General features: G+C 44.5%; 1 protein-coding gene across 2 annotated transcripts in view; it reads right to left on the reverse strand.

Moving 5' to 3' along the window:
* Nucleotides 1-4731: 4731 nt before the first annotated feature.
* The window catches only part of ARIH2 (ariadne RBR E3 ubiquitin protein ligase 2), a 282679-nt gene continuing 268229 nt past the window's right edge, over nucleotides 4732-19181 (reverse strand). For both annotated transcript variants that reach the window (XM_085624353.1, XM_085624352.1), the window contains one exon: nucleotides 4732-8295. In XM_085624353.1, the coding sequence (XP_085480479.1) occupies nucleotides 8224-8295 (72 nt within the window). In that variant the 3' untranslated portion in view covers nucleotides 4732-8223. The remainder of the gene's footprint in view (nucleotides 8296-19181) is intronic.

Consider the following 19181-nt stretch of genomic DNA (forward strand, 5'->3'; position numbering starts at 1 on the left):
CTCGACGCTGACCGGAACCGCGTCGTTTTTCGCGTTCCTACTGGGGAGAACCCCAGAGGTCACAGCATGGGACTTGGTAGAGGACCTACCCTCTCCTTACCCAGAGGCTGGAGAAGATGCCTTCAATCTTCCCTGCTCCCACCCTGGGAGTCGAATCTTCTCCCTGTCTGCAGGGTGCCTGGAAAAGATTATACAAAGACAGGTGTCAAAGACACAAAACACAGGCAAGCACAGCATACAAACTCTGTGAGCTACAGCTTTGGCCTTTATTCCAACTGCAGTCAAAACACTTGTCAGAAAGAGATAGTATAGAGACAAGAAAACTGCAGAAATTCTGCCAAAAACCCACAGTAGAATGTAGATAAAGGCCAAAGACGTAGAGTGAAACTGCAAAAATCCAGAAATAATCACTAAAAGTGAATAAAAAGCTCAAAAAATGAAGAACTAATGCTCCAGGGTCCTGCTAGCAGGAGCCGGAAAAAACTAAAGTAACTGGCCTTTGGCTGTGCATCATGGGATACCGAGGGTCTCTGGAAGGATCCTTAAAGGCACGGTATCCATTTGCAGACATAATGGCAGCCTATGGGGCTTGTCTGTCCAACCCTTCATCTCTATCATGAAAAAGGGATTTTTGTGAAGGGGAGTTTCTCTATGTGTGAAACTTAGTGAAATAGTTGAATTTGACTGTTACCTGGCTGTCCTTTTTAATTCAGGATCAAGTAATGGCCAGAGTAGCCTGGTGTTTTCAGGCTGCATTATCGTCTTTTATTATCTCTTAAGTGTCTATGCAGGACTGCAGTGGAAGACACCTTAAGAGACTATATATCTATTGAAGTGCTCAGGGGTCCACGCACATGGGTGGGACTATTCAGATGATTATGACTATACATAGAGATCCCCTACTACAGAACCACCATTTGCACCATATCTCACAAGGAATGGGTGCAATATTCAAGTAGGCAGTTGGCGTTGATAGATTTCAGGGCCATGCTCCCCACCTCGAAGCACTTCTTCACCCAGGCTGCAAGACTTTACTGTCAGGAATGTTCCCACTGACTGACCTGATGAGCAGGAAACTTCTATCCCCGGACTAAAAGGCAAAGGATAGTGGAAACAGGCGAATCACCAGGAGCTGGGGGATAGCAGGGTACCACTAGCCTGTTGATGGCCTCTCTCAAGCTGCCATGAATGGATCTAATATGGCCTCATTGAATGGGGGCAGTGGCTCCACAGTTGGTGCTGATAGTAAAAGGACCTCCATGAGGACATTTTTCTTGACATCCGTGGTTGGAAGCTGTACCTTCGCTGCCTTCTTTATCACTTTATGAAAGGACATAACCTCAGGAATTGGTCGACTGATGGCAAGCTACATAGCCAGTCAGGGTGGTGTCCAGGCTACTGGCAGAAGACAGGCCTTGAAAGTCTAGTCCTTGATCTTCAACCCAACTAGTATCCCCATAAGATTAAAGATTCAGGGTCTCTGAGTAAGTCCCGAAGAGGTCTCTTCCTGTATTGCCTCTTCAAGAACATGCTAGGCCTCTTTGCAGGATGTGCTTTGGGACGCAACCTCAAGGATAGGCACCGTAGAGGTAGGCAGCGCCGATGGGAGTTGTCATCCAAGGCGTCGAAAGTTGTGGTGCCATGTAGCAAAACACTGAGTAAAAACAGTGTGGAGTTGGTGTTGGATTTGATGGGACAGCGCCGAATGATGTCGGGCCCTTGGGCTGGAACGTCTGATAGTCATACAGAGTATTGGGGGGACAAAAGGGTGCAGGGCGGCATCAATGTGCAGATGAATACATCACGTTCAAAAACGCTGCTGGATCCTACCCTGGCCTGCAAAGAACATCTGTCCCTCACAGTCCTTATAGGGATTAAACCCGGACTGGTATTGCACAACATTTTTGGGGTTTGAGGAAAATCTTCTCAAAGATAGAACAAGCTCAGGATCCATGCCGAAAGTGTGGACAAAGGGAACGGACATTGTTTCACTGGAGTTGGTGCTAAATGGCTTTGGGGACGTCACCTCCGGCACAGTGAGAGCTGTGAAATTCAAGTATCCAGTCTGACACTTGGGGTTGTTCTACAGGTGAGGTATCTGCAGGTAGAAGTAACCATCAGAAATTGCTCTTACACTCCTATGAGACTTCCTCTTGACGTGAAGAAAACAAGAGTTTGATTGTACAAATTGAGAGACTGACTCAGTGATGCTTTCTTAATGAGCTCAAGGAATTTGCAAAGGTCGTCTGGAAGTGAACTCCTCTGAACAGCTTCTGTGCTTGTGTCTACAGAAGAGACAATTTTGTCCAACTCAGAGTCTTTGGCATGTTTACACTGAGGCCAGCAGCATTTTCAGCATTGTCATCATCATCCTCATAGCTTCCTGGCCTTTCATCTACTTGTTGATCCTGTTGAATATCACTACCTGAAGAAGATATATCATCCCTTGAAGCACATTCACAGAAGTATGCAGAGGAGGTAGTGTTATAAACTTTGGAGGTTTAACAAGTGGGGTCTGCTGCACTAAAGATATTGGAGGAAAGGGTGCAGGATTGAAAACTGCAAATTTAACACCAATTCCTGGTGCAACCACTGATGGAACACCAGCAGAAACCTCTGAATACATGTCCAGTACCATGCTCTGCACAATGGTCAGCAATTGAAGACGCACCTGTGCCAAAGGCATTGTAGGCACAGCGGCTTTTGGGCCCTGGTATTGATGCAATCTTACTGGAGGTCTTGCCGCCTGGCACCTACGCTTGGGCTCATGCAGTCTTTCCTTTAATTTCCTCTTACTTATCCTCGCTTCTTGACCAGAAGTGTCATATTTTCAGATCTTCTTTGTGGGTTGTGAAGGTACTTGTGAACCAGAGACTGGAGAGGCATAACTGAAGACAGGTGAAATTGTAGAAAGCCGATGACACTACACATGCTGAAGAAGTTGTCATGCTAACAGCTAGAGTGGATGGGAAAAATTAAATCTTCGGTTGATGGGATGATTGATGAGCAAGTCATCGACAGCTGAAAGTCTGCCATTGTAAATGTATAGCACACAGAGGGCTTCGTTAAAGAGAAAGTTGTCAATAGTTGTGGTGCACAAGACTTGGTGTTGGTCGTTGACATAACTGCTAGTGCTGTGGAAAGATTTTTCTTAACTAATGAAAGATTAGTCATCTTAGCTTTCATTGAGGGAACGGAAAGATATTTTATTGGAAAATCGCCACAGACACCCTTATCATAGACAACTCTCTATCGACATTGATGGTCTTGTCGATGTACAGTCGACTGTGTAGGACTTGACAAATTCATTGCTGAGCAATTTCCATGGCAATTCAGAGCTAACTGACATTAACCTTTTTTTGTCTCATGCACATGCTTATTAGAGTTTAGTTTCCTTCTGCCCGACCTTCAAGAATGAAAACAGCTGACCAGGGGTTTGACACTGAATAGTCGGTTCAGAGGGTTTTTTGAGAGGGAGAGGTCTTTGATTTAGGCTCTCCTGAGGCAGGCTTTAAATTCAGCAGCTGTCTGATAGAGGTGGATGCCTCCGCCTGGTCCTCAAGGCTTGCCAAAGCCAAGCTCACTCTCTCCTTTAGTGCCTGAAAAGAGAAATTCTTGCAAAGGCAACACTTCCTCGGGTCAGGACTAGGATGCAGGCAGTATAGACTCTGTGTGAAGGTCATTCATGTATATCTTCATCTACACAGAAATGCCTTCATTAAAGCCTTGACCATCCTCAAACACAGAAACAATCCTGTCCCAAAATAGGGCAGAACATTGCCTCACTAGCAGACACAGCAGACCTGAAGCAGTTTGAATTGAAGACGTAGGTGCAAAATCTCATGGAAAAAGAATTGATTTGAGCCAAAGCTACAGAGTATCCCCTTTCACTAAACATGCAGTAGAAAGTGTGCGATTTGAAAGCTTCTGTAAGGAAAGGAGCAGTGGGCCCTTGGGCCTCAATGGCTGAAGTTCAGGTCACATAATGAAGTGGACTGGTAACTTGTAGTCTACGGCTCTTTTCAATGCTATGGAGTGTAATGGTTCACGGCTATACTAACAATAGTTAGAGGGTTCACAGCCTAACAATTCAAGTATGTGACTATGAAAGACCCACTGATGGACAATAAAAGCAGAGGGTTCACAGCATGACAATTCTAGCATGTGAATCTGTGAAAGATCAATTCTGGAGAATAAAACGTGGTACTCTTTCTAGGTTATATCAAACCAACTAAATCAGCCAAATACACAGGTCCATTTGAATTAGATTCTTATGTGTAAGCAATTCTCTCACTCTTTGAGCCTCCAGCTATTGAATACGGGCAGCAGCAAAAACAAAGCAAGAGACTATCTCTGGTCCTCACACATGCCAAATACACTACCGACATAGGCCATTAAAACAAATAAATAACATACTCTTCCATTGCACGTCCAGAGTAACCTACTAATCTTCCACGAAGTGCTTCAGCAGAGGTCAGAGGTAGAAAGTACTAATAAATGCAACTATAATGCAATATCTAAAAACACACACAGACACACACATATCTGAGGAGTGATGATGAACAGATGTGCCTTAGCTTAAAATACTTTACCGTTATGTTGTTGGGGAAAGAGAGCTTCAGTCCTCATAAAGTAGTGGTTGTCGGACATTCCATGACACTGGAGGGAAAGGGATCTGATGCAGAAGTAAAGTTTACAGAAAAAAAACAAGTACAAAATACATAACTCAGGTTTCATTAGAAATTTACAATTTATTTCAAGTAAAACACTTGACCATGGCAAATGCTTAATAAAGGGCAGCTCTGTTTCCCTGATAATCCACCAAGACGTATTTGATAAGAAATCCAACTGCCAGCTCCATGGGCTCAACAATATCTTCATGAAGGCCAAATCAGTCGAGCCAACAGTCACACTGTGTACAGAAATACTGACATTCTCTAGGCAGTGCCTGCTACTTCTTGAAGGACAGTGAATACTCCATCTTACATTGCTCCAAAAACCGAGGTAATAAGCCATGTGTACATTGGTGGAAGATTGGTACATTTACAAGCAATACAAAAAATAGAATACATTTTAGTCATCGCCCCCTAACGTTTCAAGGAGTAAATGATACAGAAACCTTCTAATGTTCCACTGAGATCCGAAACATCGCAGTGTCCCCAGGAACTCAGAGAGCGACATTTGCACCATGGAGTCACAGTATGTCGCACCACCAACCTCCAAATGTATGCCCTTCTGGTTTCCTCATCGCACATTACTCTCCAAATAATTCAAACAAAGAACATGGTCGATCACGTATTAGCTTCTAGCCATTAATGCAGAGAGGAAACACTCAAAGAGACACTGTGCAAACAGGAGAATGCAAATTTGACGACAGTCAAGGAGCTCCTCTTCACCTCTTCTGGCGATAAACTACAAAGTGATTTTATCACGAAGAGCGGGAGAAGAGGATAATACAAGATGTTTCTTTACTAATAACCCAGTGTTGTAAGATACAGGTGACATGAAAATATTCTTAATGACGAACAATTGGATATTAATCCACTTTTTTCCCCCCTTCTCAATTGGGAGACTACCTGCTTTAAAAAATCTACTGCTCTCTCCCCACCTGGGATGACTGCCAAACATAAACCAGCGATTAAATCTTTACTATTCTTGTGAGTAGTCCTGCGCAGCTACAACCTACCATGGGCGGGCGGCATAAACTAGAATGTTCTAGGAAGACTGCCTATCCTTAAGAAAATGTGAAGTTGCTGCAATCATAATGTAAAGGGTATGAAGTTAGTGTTTAGAATAAAAACACTGATACAAGTGAAGATGTGAAACAAACGCTGCTAGTTGACTTAACAGTCAGAACAAATCATTGAATCTTAAAGAGGAGGGACCAGGCTGCAATAGGCTATGTAGGATTTCCTAATTTAAAAAAAGGTCATGGACAATTCTTTACGCACTTGTTTCCTATACATCCAGAAGCACCTGTGACTACAGATGCTGACACATCAATAGGTACCAACTGGATGGTGGGCAGAGTCACATCAGTCACATTCCACTATGTTTGCATGGCTATCTTAGGTGCCAGTATGTACCACAGAAACAACTAATTTCGCTGACTACTAGACAAGCAGCGACACCATTCTTCGAAGCATTTGTTTAGTATCCAAAGCTTATGTTTCATTACTAATGCTTCAAGCCAATCTTCAACTGTTTGGGAAATTACTGGAATATGGAAAGGGAGAAATGTCAGCCAATGGGCAAGGCCATGCACAGAATGAGCTTTCCTGCATCTTACTGTGGGGGATCAGGCAACTCTATCAGTCTGCTACCTGGGACCATCCTTTCAATGAACAAGACATACTAAGGTGTCCACCCCAGGGCTGTGGCTTTCCCTAGAGGGAGCGCTCCAAGTGATGATGGACTGGTAGCACCTTCCACCTGGCTCACGTTACAGAGTCACAAGATTGAGGAGGAGTATTTGTGAAGTCGGAATATTTGAAACAAGACAAAAAAATGAAGTTAAAAACTTGGAATCCAAAGCATAAGTGAAGTATGTAAACATCTGCCATTCTCAGGTAATGATTCTTAAAAGTGGTGTGCACAACACAGACTGGCATTTGTTGTCTTTACCACGTGCTTTATCCAAAGAAGAAACTACTAATAACTCTTAACTGCACCAAACAATTAAACTAACCCCCAAAGTGCTCTTTAAAAAACGGCTCACAATTTCATAGGTACTTCATCTAAAAAGCATGTCACACTCATATCTTAGTTTCTGCAGAATGCAACACACACTCACTTAGAAATGAATGTATTTCCTCAATTTTCTGAAGCTTAATTTCCCTTGGGGAATCGCACATACATATCGGACTAGAGAGATACATAGCTGGAAGTTTAAAGGCAACAGACATACTCGTCCAGAGTACAGCGCTCAGATACTAGGATTTGTGCAAAACATTTTTTGTTATTTAGGGGCTAAAAACACAACAAAAGACGGGAAATAGTCATGTTTAAAAATGTGTTTGTGAATTTGTGGGATCGAGAAGGTTTCATGTAAACTTTGTCAAGCAATTAAGCAAAATTATTATTCTATTTTGCTTCACATTTTTCAATCTACTCAATATGATAATGCACAAAGCCAGTAAATGTATCTGCTTACATAAAAAGAAAAAAAGTGCAAATTGTTTATGGGATTAAAATATACCCCCATGTACACTCAGAACCCATCAAGCAATAGAGAGGCTTGAAAGGCATCACTGGTATTGTTATGTTCAGCTCTGGTCATAATTAACACAGTAGTAACCACTGACACCCTCTCTGTATTAAAAAACATGCTTGACCTAAGATGTCATGTTGAATTTCTGCTATTGTAGCTATCAACATAACATAGCAGGATAATCGTGTGCGCTTTACCTTCCCGTGAGTAGCATTTTAGGGTCGCCCAGCTACAGCAAAGTAAGTGTATAAGCAGCCTGCAGCATTAGGTGCTCGCACTGCCAAGCACTCTCGCACTATCCTACAAGCTCACCTCAGACTTAGTATTCCAGCTCTTACTAACTAGCATCATAGGATCCTACCGGTATCAAAGCCATACTTTCTTCTTTTAAGAAAGAGTGCGCCGCAAGAGGCACAGCAACCGTCCCAGAAAAAGACACACTCGTAACAGCAGTAAGTACAGCACCTGCTTACTTCATGCAATCGCAGGCTGGTACCCCAAACTACTGAGCCCGCATTAAAGGTGAAGGAACCTGCTTTAGAAAGGGCAGGATGGCCATTCTAATACAAAGGGCTCAGATAAGTGATTTCATTTGGTTTATGAATGTATGGGACTAAAATGAAAAAGCACAATATGCGCAAAAAAAAAAAAAAGACACTCCGATTCAAATTTATTTTTAAAAGGGTTTTCGTGTTATTCTAGTCTTTTGTTTAATTTTACAACCGTTGAAAATTACGTACATTTTATTAATCTAATACTATTAACAGCCATCCAAAAAAGTCCCCTGAAAGATGCCATTCAGAAATCTGGCAGCTATTGTGGCAGAAAAAAGCTGAAATGAGAAAACGGAAAAGGACAAACTTGTACTTTTTGGGGAGAGGTGGCTTTAAGGGAGGAAATTTGGAGAAAAGTTGTCCATTGTCCTCAAGACCGCGGGCCAGTTGCCAGCGATGCAACGTCTGTCTCGCTTTCTCTCTCCCATGCATGTTGCTCCTTCTCCCCCTCATGTCCCCTTATGTATCATGGAAGTCTTTCAGCAGTGTTCTTCTTCGCTGCTCCGCTATGTGCATTTGATTCTCCAAATCCTGCAATAGGGCAGAAAGAAAGATGTAGCAACATTATCAACAATTGTTTAATACCAGTTTTAAGATGTATGAAAAGAAAAATAAAGACCATTCAGCCACTGGGTCAACTTCAGACGTTCAACAAAAATTACCCACCAGGTGCTTAGGAATCACCACTAACCTTCTCTTCTTTTCCATCATAGGGTTAGCAGCTAAAGATGTACAGCCTTAATTTTAGAATTAATAGCAGTTTACATGAAAACATACTTAGCTGTAACAATTCTTCTCCAAGGGGGATCCTCCCTAGATTCATAGTTTTAGAATCAATTTCCATCAACCAATAGATCCTCAGAAATATCAAATTCTTATATTAGTTTTTAATAAATAGCCTTTTTTATTATCGTCCACGCTTTAAAAAAAAAAAAAAAGTCTTTAGGTTTTTAATTCACAGAAAAACACGTCACAACTGCAGCCCTTCGTAAATGTTGGTTCTTTCTTAAAATGTTAGTCTACAGTGAGAGGAGCTTACTTTAGGGCACAGTGAGACCAGCCTTGGGTTTTTAGGACAAGAAATGCAACAAAATCTCAAATGAGAGGAAGTAGTTTGGGTTGGTTGTGAACTTGGTAAAGATCCCTCACTGAAGAACTACTGTTACAGGTAAAGAAAACAAAACGGTTATTTACCAGGAGCAGTCGTTTTGCAGCCTGAAGAGTTTTCTTCAGGATTCACATGCTGTGCATCAATTCTGCCATCTGGTGGTTAAGTCTGCAATTGTGTCTTGTCCTGCCACTCCCTTCCCCAACCAGAGTGTAGGCATTGTCGGCCACCTTTTGGTTCAGTCCATCCCGTGTCGCATAAAACGGCGACCCCAAAGTTCTTGTGAATGGTCCCCATATTAAGATTCCTTTTTCTCCTGGTGTCTGTTCACTTTGGAATTTTGTTTGTTCTGAAGTGTTGCTCAGTTCACCTGCTTGCTTTCCCCCCATTTCCGGGAAGGCAGAGGTCGCATGTGAATCCCGAAAACTCTTCAGGCTGCAAACTACTCCTACTGGTAAGTAACCATTTCATTTTGAAACATGAATCATTTTCTGGATTCACATGCTATGCATCGGATTACGTAGCAGTGTTTGGTTCCTTGGGGAGGATGGGTTGAAATGTTGATGAGTTGGCAAACAGGTGTTGTCACACTGTCCCGTATGTGCTTCCTTGTTTATCTGGGTGTCCACACAGTAGTGTTTCACAAAGGTGTCTGGGGATGAACTAAGTTGCAGCCATAGAGATGCCGCCAATGGGCACCTTTGCTAGGAATGCTAGGGTTGCGCTCTTCCTGAATGAATGTGCCCTGGGGCATATGGGTAACGTTTTTCCTGCCTTTGATTAGCATGTTTGGATAGTTTCCACTAACCATTATGTGATTGTTCCCAAAGTTACAGATGACCTTTGATTGCCCTGGCAAAGGAGACATAATTGGTTCCCTATCTGAATTCCTTTGGTCTCTTGTAGCTAGTACACGAGTGCTCTTCGACTGCCCAAGGTGTGTACTGCGTTTTCAGCTTGTGACGTTGGGTCTTGAAAGAAGGCCAGTAGTTGGATGCTTTGGTTGACATGGAATTGTGACACCACCTGTGGTAGGAACTGGGGATTTGTGCGTAGGACGACCTTGTCCTTATGGATTTGAAGGTATTGTTCCTTGATCGACAGCAATTGTAGCTCAGAGTCTGCGGAGTGCCATGAACGCTATTAGGAACTGTTTAACATGACCCTTCATGGTCTACTGCAGCACCTCCTTAGCGCAGAGATACCCCTCCGGGGGTTATTCAGGCGCTTTATAAAATAAATAAATACATCTTTAGGGTTAAAAACTTAAACTCCATCCTGTGCATTGGCTCAAATGGTTCGGTCATAAGTTGTGTGAGTACTGTGTTCAGGTTCCACATTGGAGTCAGTGCTGCCCTTGGTGGCGCCACTCTTTGATCCTTCCAGGAATCGTTTCACTACCGGGTGTGTGAAGAAACTGTTCCCGTTGTTCCTCTGGTGTATGAGACTATGGCGGCCATGTGGGCCTTTAGTGCTGTGTAGGTCAAGCTGCAGTCAAGTAGCTGGGTGAGGTATGTTAGCACCATACCTTGCTCTGTCCTGGTCTACTGTTTTGTGGTCCCCGCACCATCGCATGTATCAAATCCACTTGACCATGTAGCACTTCCTATTGCTTGGTTTTCACGCCTCTACAGGATTTCCACTATCCTGGGTGACAGCTTTACGTGCCCAACTCTGGAAATTCAGGAGCACACTGCTAGGTTGAGTGTGGCTGGTTCTGGGTGAGACACTTATCTGTTTTGTATAGTTAACAGGTCCTGTGCTGCTTTGGTTAGTATGACTTGTCCTCTCTACTAGGTCCAAATTCCATGTTGGTCTGGCCCACTGCTGGGTGACTAGTATCAGTGATTACCCTGGCTGATTGGTCTTAACCAGTACCTTTGGAATCATAGGAATCGGTGGCAAGGTGTATGGAAAGCTCCCTGACCAGTCTATCAACATGGCATTCCTCTCAGACTGGTGGTGCGGGAATCTGGACGTGAAGTTATGGCAATTTGAGTTTTCTGGATTTGCAAACAGGTCAATGCTTGGTGTTCCTAAGCTCCTGAACACGCTATCCAGTGATTCCTGCTGTTTTCCCATCTGCTCAATCTGTCTACCTCTGTGTTCCTCCCCCCACCCCCCACCCACCCCCCCGAGAGGTGTATGGTCATGTTCTGTTGGATCTCATTCCATAACTCCTGAGCTAGTCTCGACAGTGGGAGCCACTTAGTTCCTCCCTGCTTGTTGAGGTAGAACATAGTTGTTGTGCTGTCCATTTGGATAATCACTGTCTGTCCGCTTGTGTGCCTGGAATGCTTTCAGCACCAGGAAGACCATCTTTGGTTCCAGGTAGTTTATGATCTTCACGGCGTCCTTAGAAATCCAGAGTCCTCTGACCTTTAGATTGTCCATGTGCGCTCCTCAGCCCTTGTAGGATGGGTCCGTTGTTATGGTCACAGTGGGAGCTAGTAATTTAAAAGGTCTACCTGTCCTCACATTTGTCGGGTTGCGCCATTCTATTTCCCTTTGAACCCTTGCTGTGACAACCAGTAGATCCTCCCAACAGCTTGTGACCATCCGTTGCAGAGCCAATCCTGTAAGGCCGCATATGCAGTCTTGCATGCGGTATGTATCAATTTCAAGACAGTCCTCATTGTCAGAGACAGGCCCTTCTGGCAGAAGTGAGTTTGCTCTGCTACTGCAGTTGCCCTCTTGGGAACTGGATATGCACGTGTTGTTCTTGAGTCCAGTGTTGCCCCCAAGAACACATTCACCTGTTCCGGGAGTAGTGATTTTTCGTGGTTTATGGTGAACCAGAGGCACTGTAGCGTGGTGATCGCTCTTTGCATGTCCCTATGGCATTTTTGTGTCAAGTTTGACCTTACAAGATAATTATCCCGGTATGGGTAGACTTATATACCTGGACTTCTGAGGTGTGCTGCCACTGCCGCTAGCCATTTCCCAAACTTCCTTGGTGCGGATTCTATGGCAAAGGGTGAACTTTGAACTGGAAGGGTACCTTGTCCAGGACAAATCAGAGTGCCTCTGGTTCATTAGAATGTAATGGTAGGCATCTTTTAGGTCTAGGGTGGCCATGTAATCTTCCTTCCTTAGGAGTGGAATTACTTCTTGTAGCATTGCCATTTTGAAGAGTTTAGTTTGTATGAGCTTGTTTAGGTATCAGAGGCCTAGAATCAGTACCAGTGTCAAGTAGTGTTTTGGTACTAGAAAGTACGCTGAGTAGACGCCACTGCTTGCCTCCCTTGGAGGGACTCTCTCTAGGGCGTGTTTTTTTTAATAAGGTCCTTTTGTCGCAACTGTGGGAGTTCCTGTTCTAGCCTTAGGAGGAACATGAGGTGGTGGAATGGTGAGTTCTATGCAGTAACCATGTCTTAATAGGTTTAAGTTCCAACTGTCTGAGGTGATTGACCTCCCCTCCTGGAAGAATCTTCCCTGCCTTTTGGAGGTTCCCCAACTCCTTAAGCCCATGGCCTTGGCGGTCTTGTTATCCTTATTAATTTGCTGGAGTGCCTCATCCACAGAAGTCATTTAGAGTGCTTTCCCTATGAAAGGCATGCTTATGACGGATGCCTGCACTTCAGCCTTGAATCCAGAGACCCTGAGCCATGCATGTCTCCTGAGGGTGGTACCCGTGCACATCTGCCTGCTGGCGGTTATCTGCAGCATCCAGTGCGGATTTGAGGCAGGAGCTGGCGATGTTCTTGCTCTCCTGGATCACTGCTTTCTCTCTCCTTCTATATTCCTCCAGAAGGTTCTGCATGAGTCCTTCCATTTTCTCCCATTGCTGGTGGCGGTACCTGTTGAGTGGATTGGAATTTGCAATTCTCCATTGCGTCGCTGTTTCCCTCTCCATCTTTCTAGCCACCAGGTCCATTCTTTTGATCTCCTGTGGTAGGCCGGTTGAAGTGGGAGAGTTATTCCTCTTCTTGCTGACACGTTCACCTTGATGTATTGGAGGGGTCTTAAGTGGAATGCTTATATATTTTTTTCTACTCAAAGATCAACCGATCTGGCTGGGTAGGTTCCTTGAACGCTTCCTTACTCTGGTCCAGTATGCTGGGGAGCATGGGCAGGTACAGGGTCGCCTTCTGTGATGGCATCAGGGTTACGAGGAGGAAGCATGATTCCTTCCCCTCATCCTCGAGCTGGACCCCATACATGTCTGCCACCCACTTGATTAGTCCATTGAACATTGACAGGTCATCCAGGAGAGAAGGCCTTAAGGGATGGCTGTGGACACCCTCCTGGTGGGATTCGGCATCGGGATCTTGCCATTCATCGCCCAATTGGCCCTGCCTCTCCATCGTGGAGATTTTATCCATCTTGTAGTCCGAGAGGTCTTCCTGCTCCTTTTCATACAGCTCTGGAGTTGAGGACGCCTCAATGTCTGGAAGGTCCTCACTTAATTCGCTCAACTCTGAGGGTTTCGTAGGGATGCGGAATGCCTTCAGGGAGTTGTCAGACTCCTTTTCGCCTCTTGACCGCGAGAGAGCATTTGGTGTACGGTGTTAAGAAGGGTTACTTCTGTGGAGTTCTTTGCCTGGTCTTTTTCATTTGTTCCCTCCTTTCAGACTACTGTTGTCGAGGGTTGGTTCAAGGTATGCCCCCATCAGTGTCCTTTGGTCAGGGCCCATGCGGCACTTTGGTGGCTCGAGGCTTTAGGGTCTTCTGTTACCTTCTGCCGCTTGGACTTTAAGGCGTCGTTGCTCCCTTCTTTGCCGCTTCTGCCCTCTCGAAATCGCTCCCGTTGGCGTCTGACTCTCCTCCTTGAGCTGGCTCAGCCTTCAACATATTCCTCATCATCACTGTAGCGACGCGGGCTTTAAGGGATTCTTGTGGTATCTCGGTGCCAACCATGGTATAGTGTGCCAGTCGCTGTTTCAATCTAGTGTGCAGTCTTCAATAAGAATTTAGCACAGGCTTCACAATGTGATCCTTTGGGAGGCACATGTTACAATAGTCGTGTGGATCTCCCTGCGTGAAGTTGTTGTGGCAGTTTGGCCAGATTTTTAAATGGGTGTTCTGCGTATTGGTTAGCTGTCCCTCCCCGTTGCATTCTTCGGTCATGTGGTCCTCACCGGCTAAGACTTCCCTTCTCCGGGTTCTTCGTGACCTCCGATGATTTTCGGTTGCCTCTTTCTCTGTAATCTTGCAAGATTCTTCAGTGCTACTCGTATGCTTCCAGACCAAACGTTATAAAAAAAAGAATTTCAAGATGATAAACTTGCACAGGAGCTTCCGGGGCGCCATTTGACACACAAGGGATAAACTTACTGCCTGCTGGCCGTTGACAGCGCCTACACTCTGGGGAGGGGGGTGGATGGGGTTTCATAGGAAGAGGACAAGGCATGATTTCGTAACAAACCACTAGATGGCACAATAGATGCACAGCATGTGAATTCAGAAATGCATTCATGCTGCAAAATATTATTAAAGTGTGACACTCGGTTCGCAGCTTGTAATGCAGGACATTCACATGCTGTGCACTCTCCTGAGATTTTATTGTTTTCGGAATACATCAACTTGTTTTTCTCTTAAAAGTGTTTGTTTCGGTTTCGAGTGTGCGCACAAAAATGCGTAGCAATACCCACAATGCAACAGTACAGAGACTATACCGATTAAGTGATTCTACCTTCCCCACCCCCAATTGCACATAGGTGTTTGTGTACCTGGGCAATGACTATAAACAAACAACTAGAAACTTCTCACTAATACTTTACAATCAGCATACAAGCAGGGAAGAAGCAAACTCCCACACAAAACCACCTAACTACAAGTTGAAAACTGAGTGTTACAAGAAAGTTGTATGTTTAGTTTAACGCATCTGTTCTAGACCACACACTGTGCATAGACTGTAAATCACTATTCCTCACCTCCAACGTTGTGGCTGATAGAAAGTATCAGTGGATGTAGTGAGTAGTTTTTAACAAAGTTTCACCTGGTTGTATTTCTTTTCTTGCTTGAATACCAACAAAATAGCATTGAGTAACAGAATGAACTAACGTCTATGTTGCGGCTTTGCAAATGTCCACAACAGGAATGTTAACTAATATTAGCCAAGGAGGCATCAATCTTTAGTGTTGTGCACTTGTGATTCATCATTTAGTGTGCATAACAGATGAGAATAGATCATAAAATGTACCTGGCAATTCAGAGAAGGGTTTCCCTACTTGGGGTGAGACATTTGCTGCAAATGCTGTGTTTTTCCTACAGACTTCGTTCTGTCAATGTAAGATATTGGGGCTCATTCAAATCGAGAGAATGTAAACTCTTTTCATCCTGGGTTTGAAGATTTTGAAAATAGTTGGCAATTCCTATGTCTGATTAACAGAAAGGAGATATTACCTTCCATAGGAAACGCGGGCGTGCAAGACTTTATGTAACGGAATTTAAGACTCTTCAAAGGATAATGCCTTCAACTCACAAACTCTACCTAAAGAAGAGATATATTTAAAGACCACTTTCAATGTGAGTACTTGACAAGTACAGGAAAATATAGGTTTAAATAGGAGTAAAATCCCAAAATCACAGTTGTACAGTTCCTGGCGGGATTGCTTTCTTTAAACGCCACATAAATGCTTAATTACATGGCTTAAAAACTGAGTGGTTGAGGAAGAAAGGTGCGAGCAAACACCCCAAACCAATCACTCTATAGGGCACTCCCCAGAGATTGGAGGTGTGCACATCTTTGAATATTCTTAATTTCATAGATTTTTTACAAGCCAGAGCACTATATCAGTAGAGTAATTTTTATCAGTCTCTATTGCAGATCCAATTTTAATTTGTTAAAGCGTTCCAAAACAGCACAAATTCATTCAAAAGTCTATAAATAAACAGTATTTATAGCCAGAAAACTGTTGACATGCAGGTCGAATGATGAAGCACACAGCAGACACGTGTTTTGTCGTGTTGACGACTTTGTAAAGGCTTGAAAATATTAAGAACCCCGTTTGATATTTCTGAAATTGAGGATTTGTGCGTCAGCATCTCCTTCCGTTTGAGAGGCGTGAACGAAAAGTCCAACCCTTAGTATCTCAAGACCTGGATGGACCAAACGTAGAATCGACTAGAGACCTCCGATAAGATATCCAGTGCTCAAATGTAGCTGTAATATACCACTTAATTTAAAGTGGGAAAGTTACGAAAGAAGCAGTCTGGGCGAGAGAGACAGCGAAAGAGACCGCGAGCGAGTGGGAAAGAGAGACCGCGAGCGAGTGGGAAAGAGAGACCGCGAGCGAGTGGGAAAGAGAGACCGCGAGCGAGTGGGAAAGAGAGACCGCGAGCGAGTGGGAAAGAGAGACCGCGAGCGAGTGGGAAAGAGAGACCGCGAGCGAGTGGGAAAGAGAGACCGCGAGCGAGTGGGAAAGAGAGACCGCGAGCGAGTGGGAAAGAGAGACCGCGAGCGAGTGGGAAAGAGAGACCGCGAGCGAGTGGGAAAGAGAGACCGCGAGCGAGTGGGAAAGAGAGACCGCGAGCGAGTGGGAAAGAGAGACCGCGAGCGAGTGGGAAAGAGAGACCGCGAGCGAGTGGGAAAGAGAGACCGCGAGCGAGTGGGAAAGAGAGACCGCGAGCGAGTGGGAAAGAGAGACCGCGAGCGAGTGGGAAAGAGAGACCGCGAGCGAGTGGGAAAGAGAGACCGCGAGCGAGTGGGAAAGAGAGACCGCGAGCGAGCGGGAAAGAGAGACCGCGAGCGAGCGGGAAAGAGAGACCGCGAGCGAGCGGGAAAGAGAGACCGCGAGCGAGCGGGAAAGAGAGACCGCGAGCGAGCGGGAAAGAGAGACCGCGAGCGAGCGGGAAAGAGAGACCGCGAGCGAGCGGGAAAGAGAGACCGCGAGCGAGTGGGAAAGAGAGACCGCGAGCGAGCGGGAAAGAGAGACCGCGAGCGAGCGGGAAAGAGAGCGAGCGAGCGGGAAAGAGAGCGAGCGAGCGGGAAAGAGAGCGAGCGAGCGGGAAAGAGAGCGAGCGAGAGGGAAAGAGAGCGAGCGAGAGGGAAAGAGAGCGAGCGAGAGGGAAAGAGAGCGAGCGAGAGGGAAAGAGAGCGAGCGAGAGGGAAAGAGAGCGAGCGAGAGGGAAAGAGAGCGAGGGAAAGAGCGAGCGAGAGGGAAAGAGAGCGAGCGAGAGGGAAAGAGAGCGAGGGAAAGAGAGCGAGCGAGAGGGAAAGAGAGCGAGGGAAAGCGAGCGAGAGGGAAAGAGAGCGAGGGAAAGCGAGCGAGCGAGAGGGAAAGAGAGAGAGGGAAAGAGAGCGAGCGAGAGGGAAAGAGAGCGAGCGAGAGGGAAAGAGAGAGAGGGAAAGAGAGCGAGCGAGAGGGAAAGAGCGAGCGAGAGGGAAAGAGCGCGAGCAAGAGGGAAAGAGAGCAAGCGAGAGAATCATAGCAGGTTTGGTGTAAAATGCTGTGAGGGCAGGAAATACCACATACTTCAGACTACCAGGCCTGACAAGTGCTCCACTCCCCAACCCATCATGGAGGTATCCGCTGTATCAGCTGCAGGTCAGGGTCTGCGAACTGGCCCCACACAGATGCTTTCCTGTTTCACAGGTGAAGTTTGAGCTTTATTCAGATGCTAATACTAGATTCTCTCAACACCTAATCTCTTGGCAGGCTAGCTAAACAATCCAGTAAAAGACATGTGTGTTCTTGCATGAAATACTAAAGCAATGTATGGAGCAATCATGCCTAACAGTTTAATTACTTTCCTCAGTGTTGGAGACTGGGACATGTGGTAAAGAGGAATCTCTCACTGAAATGCTGCACACTCTCCTCTGTAGGATAGACTTTTGCGGTCACCAAATTGATAGTGGAACCAAAAAGTTTCTTATGCGATTGATAATTCTATAGCTTTACAGCGAAAAAAAACATAGCAATTGTAGTAATATCACAGTTTTTTGTTTGTGTGACTGGCATCAATCGTCTAGATCAGTGATTCTTAACCTCTGAACTGGGGAACCCTAGGGTATGCAACATCAACTCAGGGTGCCCGCAAAATTAAATATTAACAGCATAATAAAGTGTATTTAAATAAATAAGGAAAATGCTAAAACAGAAAATTTGAAAAACACAATGTAAATGTGAAGGAATATGAAATTGGAGGCTAAAAATTAAGTTGGTATCCACAGATTGATTCGTGGGAGCAGTGCAAGTGCATCAAAAAGGATACAGAATAGATGATGGGTGGCCTCAATTTAATTTAGAAAAGCTCCAACCTTGCCACTACAATTAACATTGATTTTTTTTTTTTTAACATTTGTGTGTGAATCAAATAAAATATTTTATCAATTGCATATCTGTTTGATGAATGCTTGTTTCTGTATTTTTTGCAGTTCATATCATCAACATTGCTTAGACCGGATTCCTTGGATTTCAATAATGAGTCAGTGGGGGACACCCGGATGTTAGTAATGATTAAGTAGGAGTCCACAGAAGTCAAAAGGTTAAGAATCACTGATCTAGGTATACAGGAACGGTCTTCTCAGATGAGCCGCCACTATGGCTAGACGTTTGAGAAAAAATACCATGATGTCAACTTTATCCCAAAAAGTACTGAACAATTTCAACCTACCACAAATCAGAGTTACTGTTGACTATTAGGATGCATCAGGATGTGGAAATATGCACTCTTTAGATCAAATGTCATAAAATCCCATTTTAATAGCGGGAAGACTGATGAGTTGACATTTTGAAGTGGATTGTCATAGAATGTGTTTAAAACTTTCTAGTCCAGGGTGTAGGCTTAAACAAAATTTCTTTGACATTTGAAAGAATGCTAAAAAAAAAAACAAGTTACTAGGCCTGTACACTGCAATTCTCCGTGTTGATCTCTATCATAGATTCACATGCTTGAATTGTTCCCATCATCATGGTGGGAGGCTCACGCTAATAACAAGCAATGCCACAGAGAAGCAACGAGAGCCAAAGAGAACTTAAGTGACATTGATAGCCAATTCACATTGTTTTATAAGAACCAAAATTCAATCAGGGGACAGCCCCTGAAGCACTCTTTCTCTGCAAGGCCAACATACCCCGGATTTTCAACTGCACCCCATGTGTGAGGGTGTCCCTGAGCTCTGCTAAGTCTACAGTGCTCCAGTCAACTTTTGACCTTTCAGAGACTTGGCTTTTTTGACCCTAGTAGCAATTCAGAGGTAACATCGGTTACGTCAGAGGGATCTAAAAATAGGCTTTTTATAACTTGCAAATCCTGTGGGAAACAAAGATAATTTTTCTAAGACCCCCATAAGGAATGCCTTTATTGCTTACACCCCCATCATAAGCCAAAATAATGTAAGCATTGTACAACCTTTTCTGCT

This window comes from Triturus cristatus, chromosome 9, assembly GCF_964204655.1.
Source record: "Triturus cristatus chromosome 9, aTriCri1.1, whole genome shotgun sequence".
Classification (NCBI taxonomy): Eukaryota; Metazoa; Chordata; class Amphibia; order Caudata; family Salamandridae; genus Triturus; species Triturus cristatus.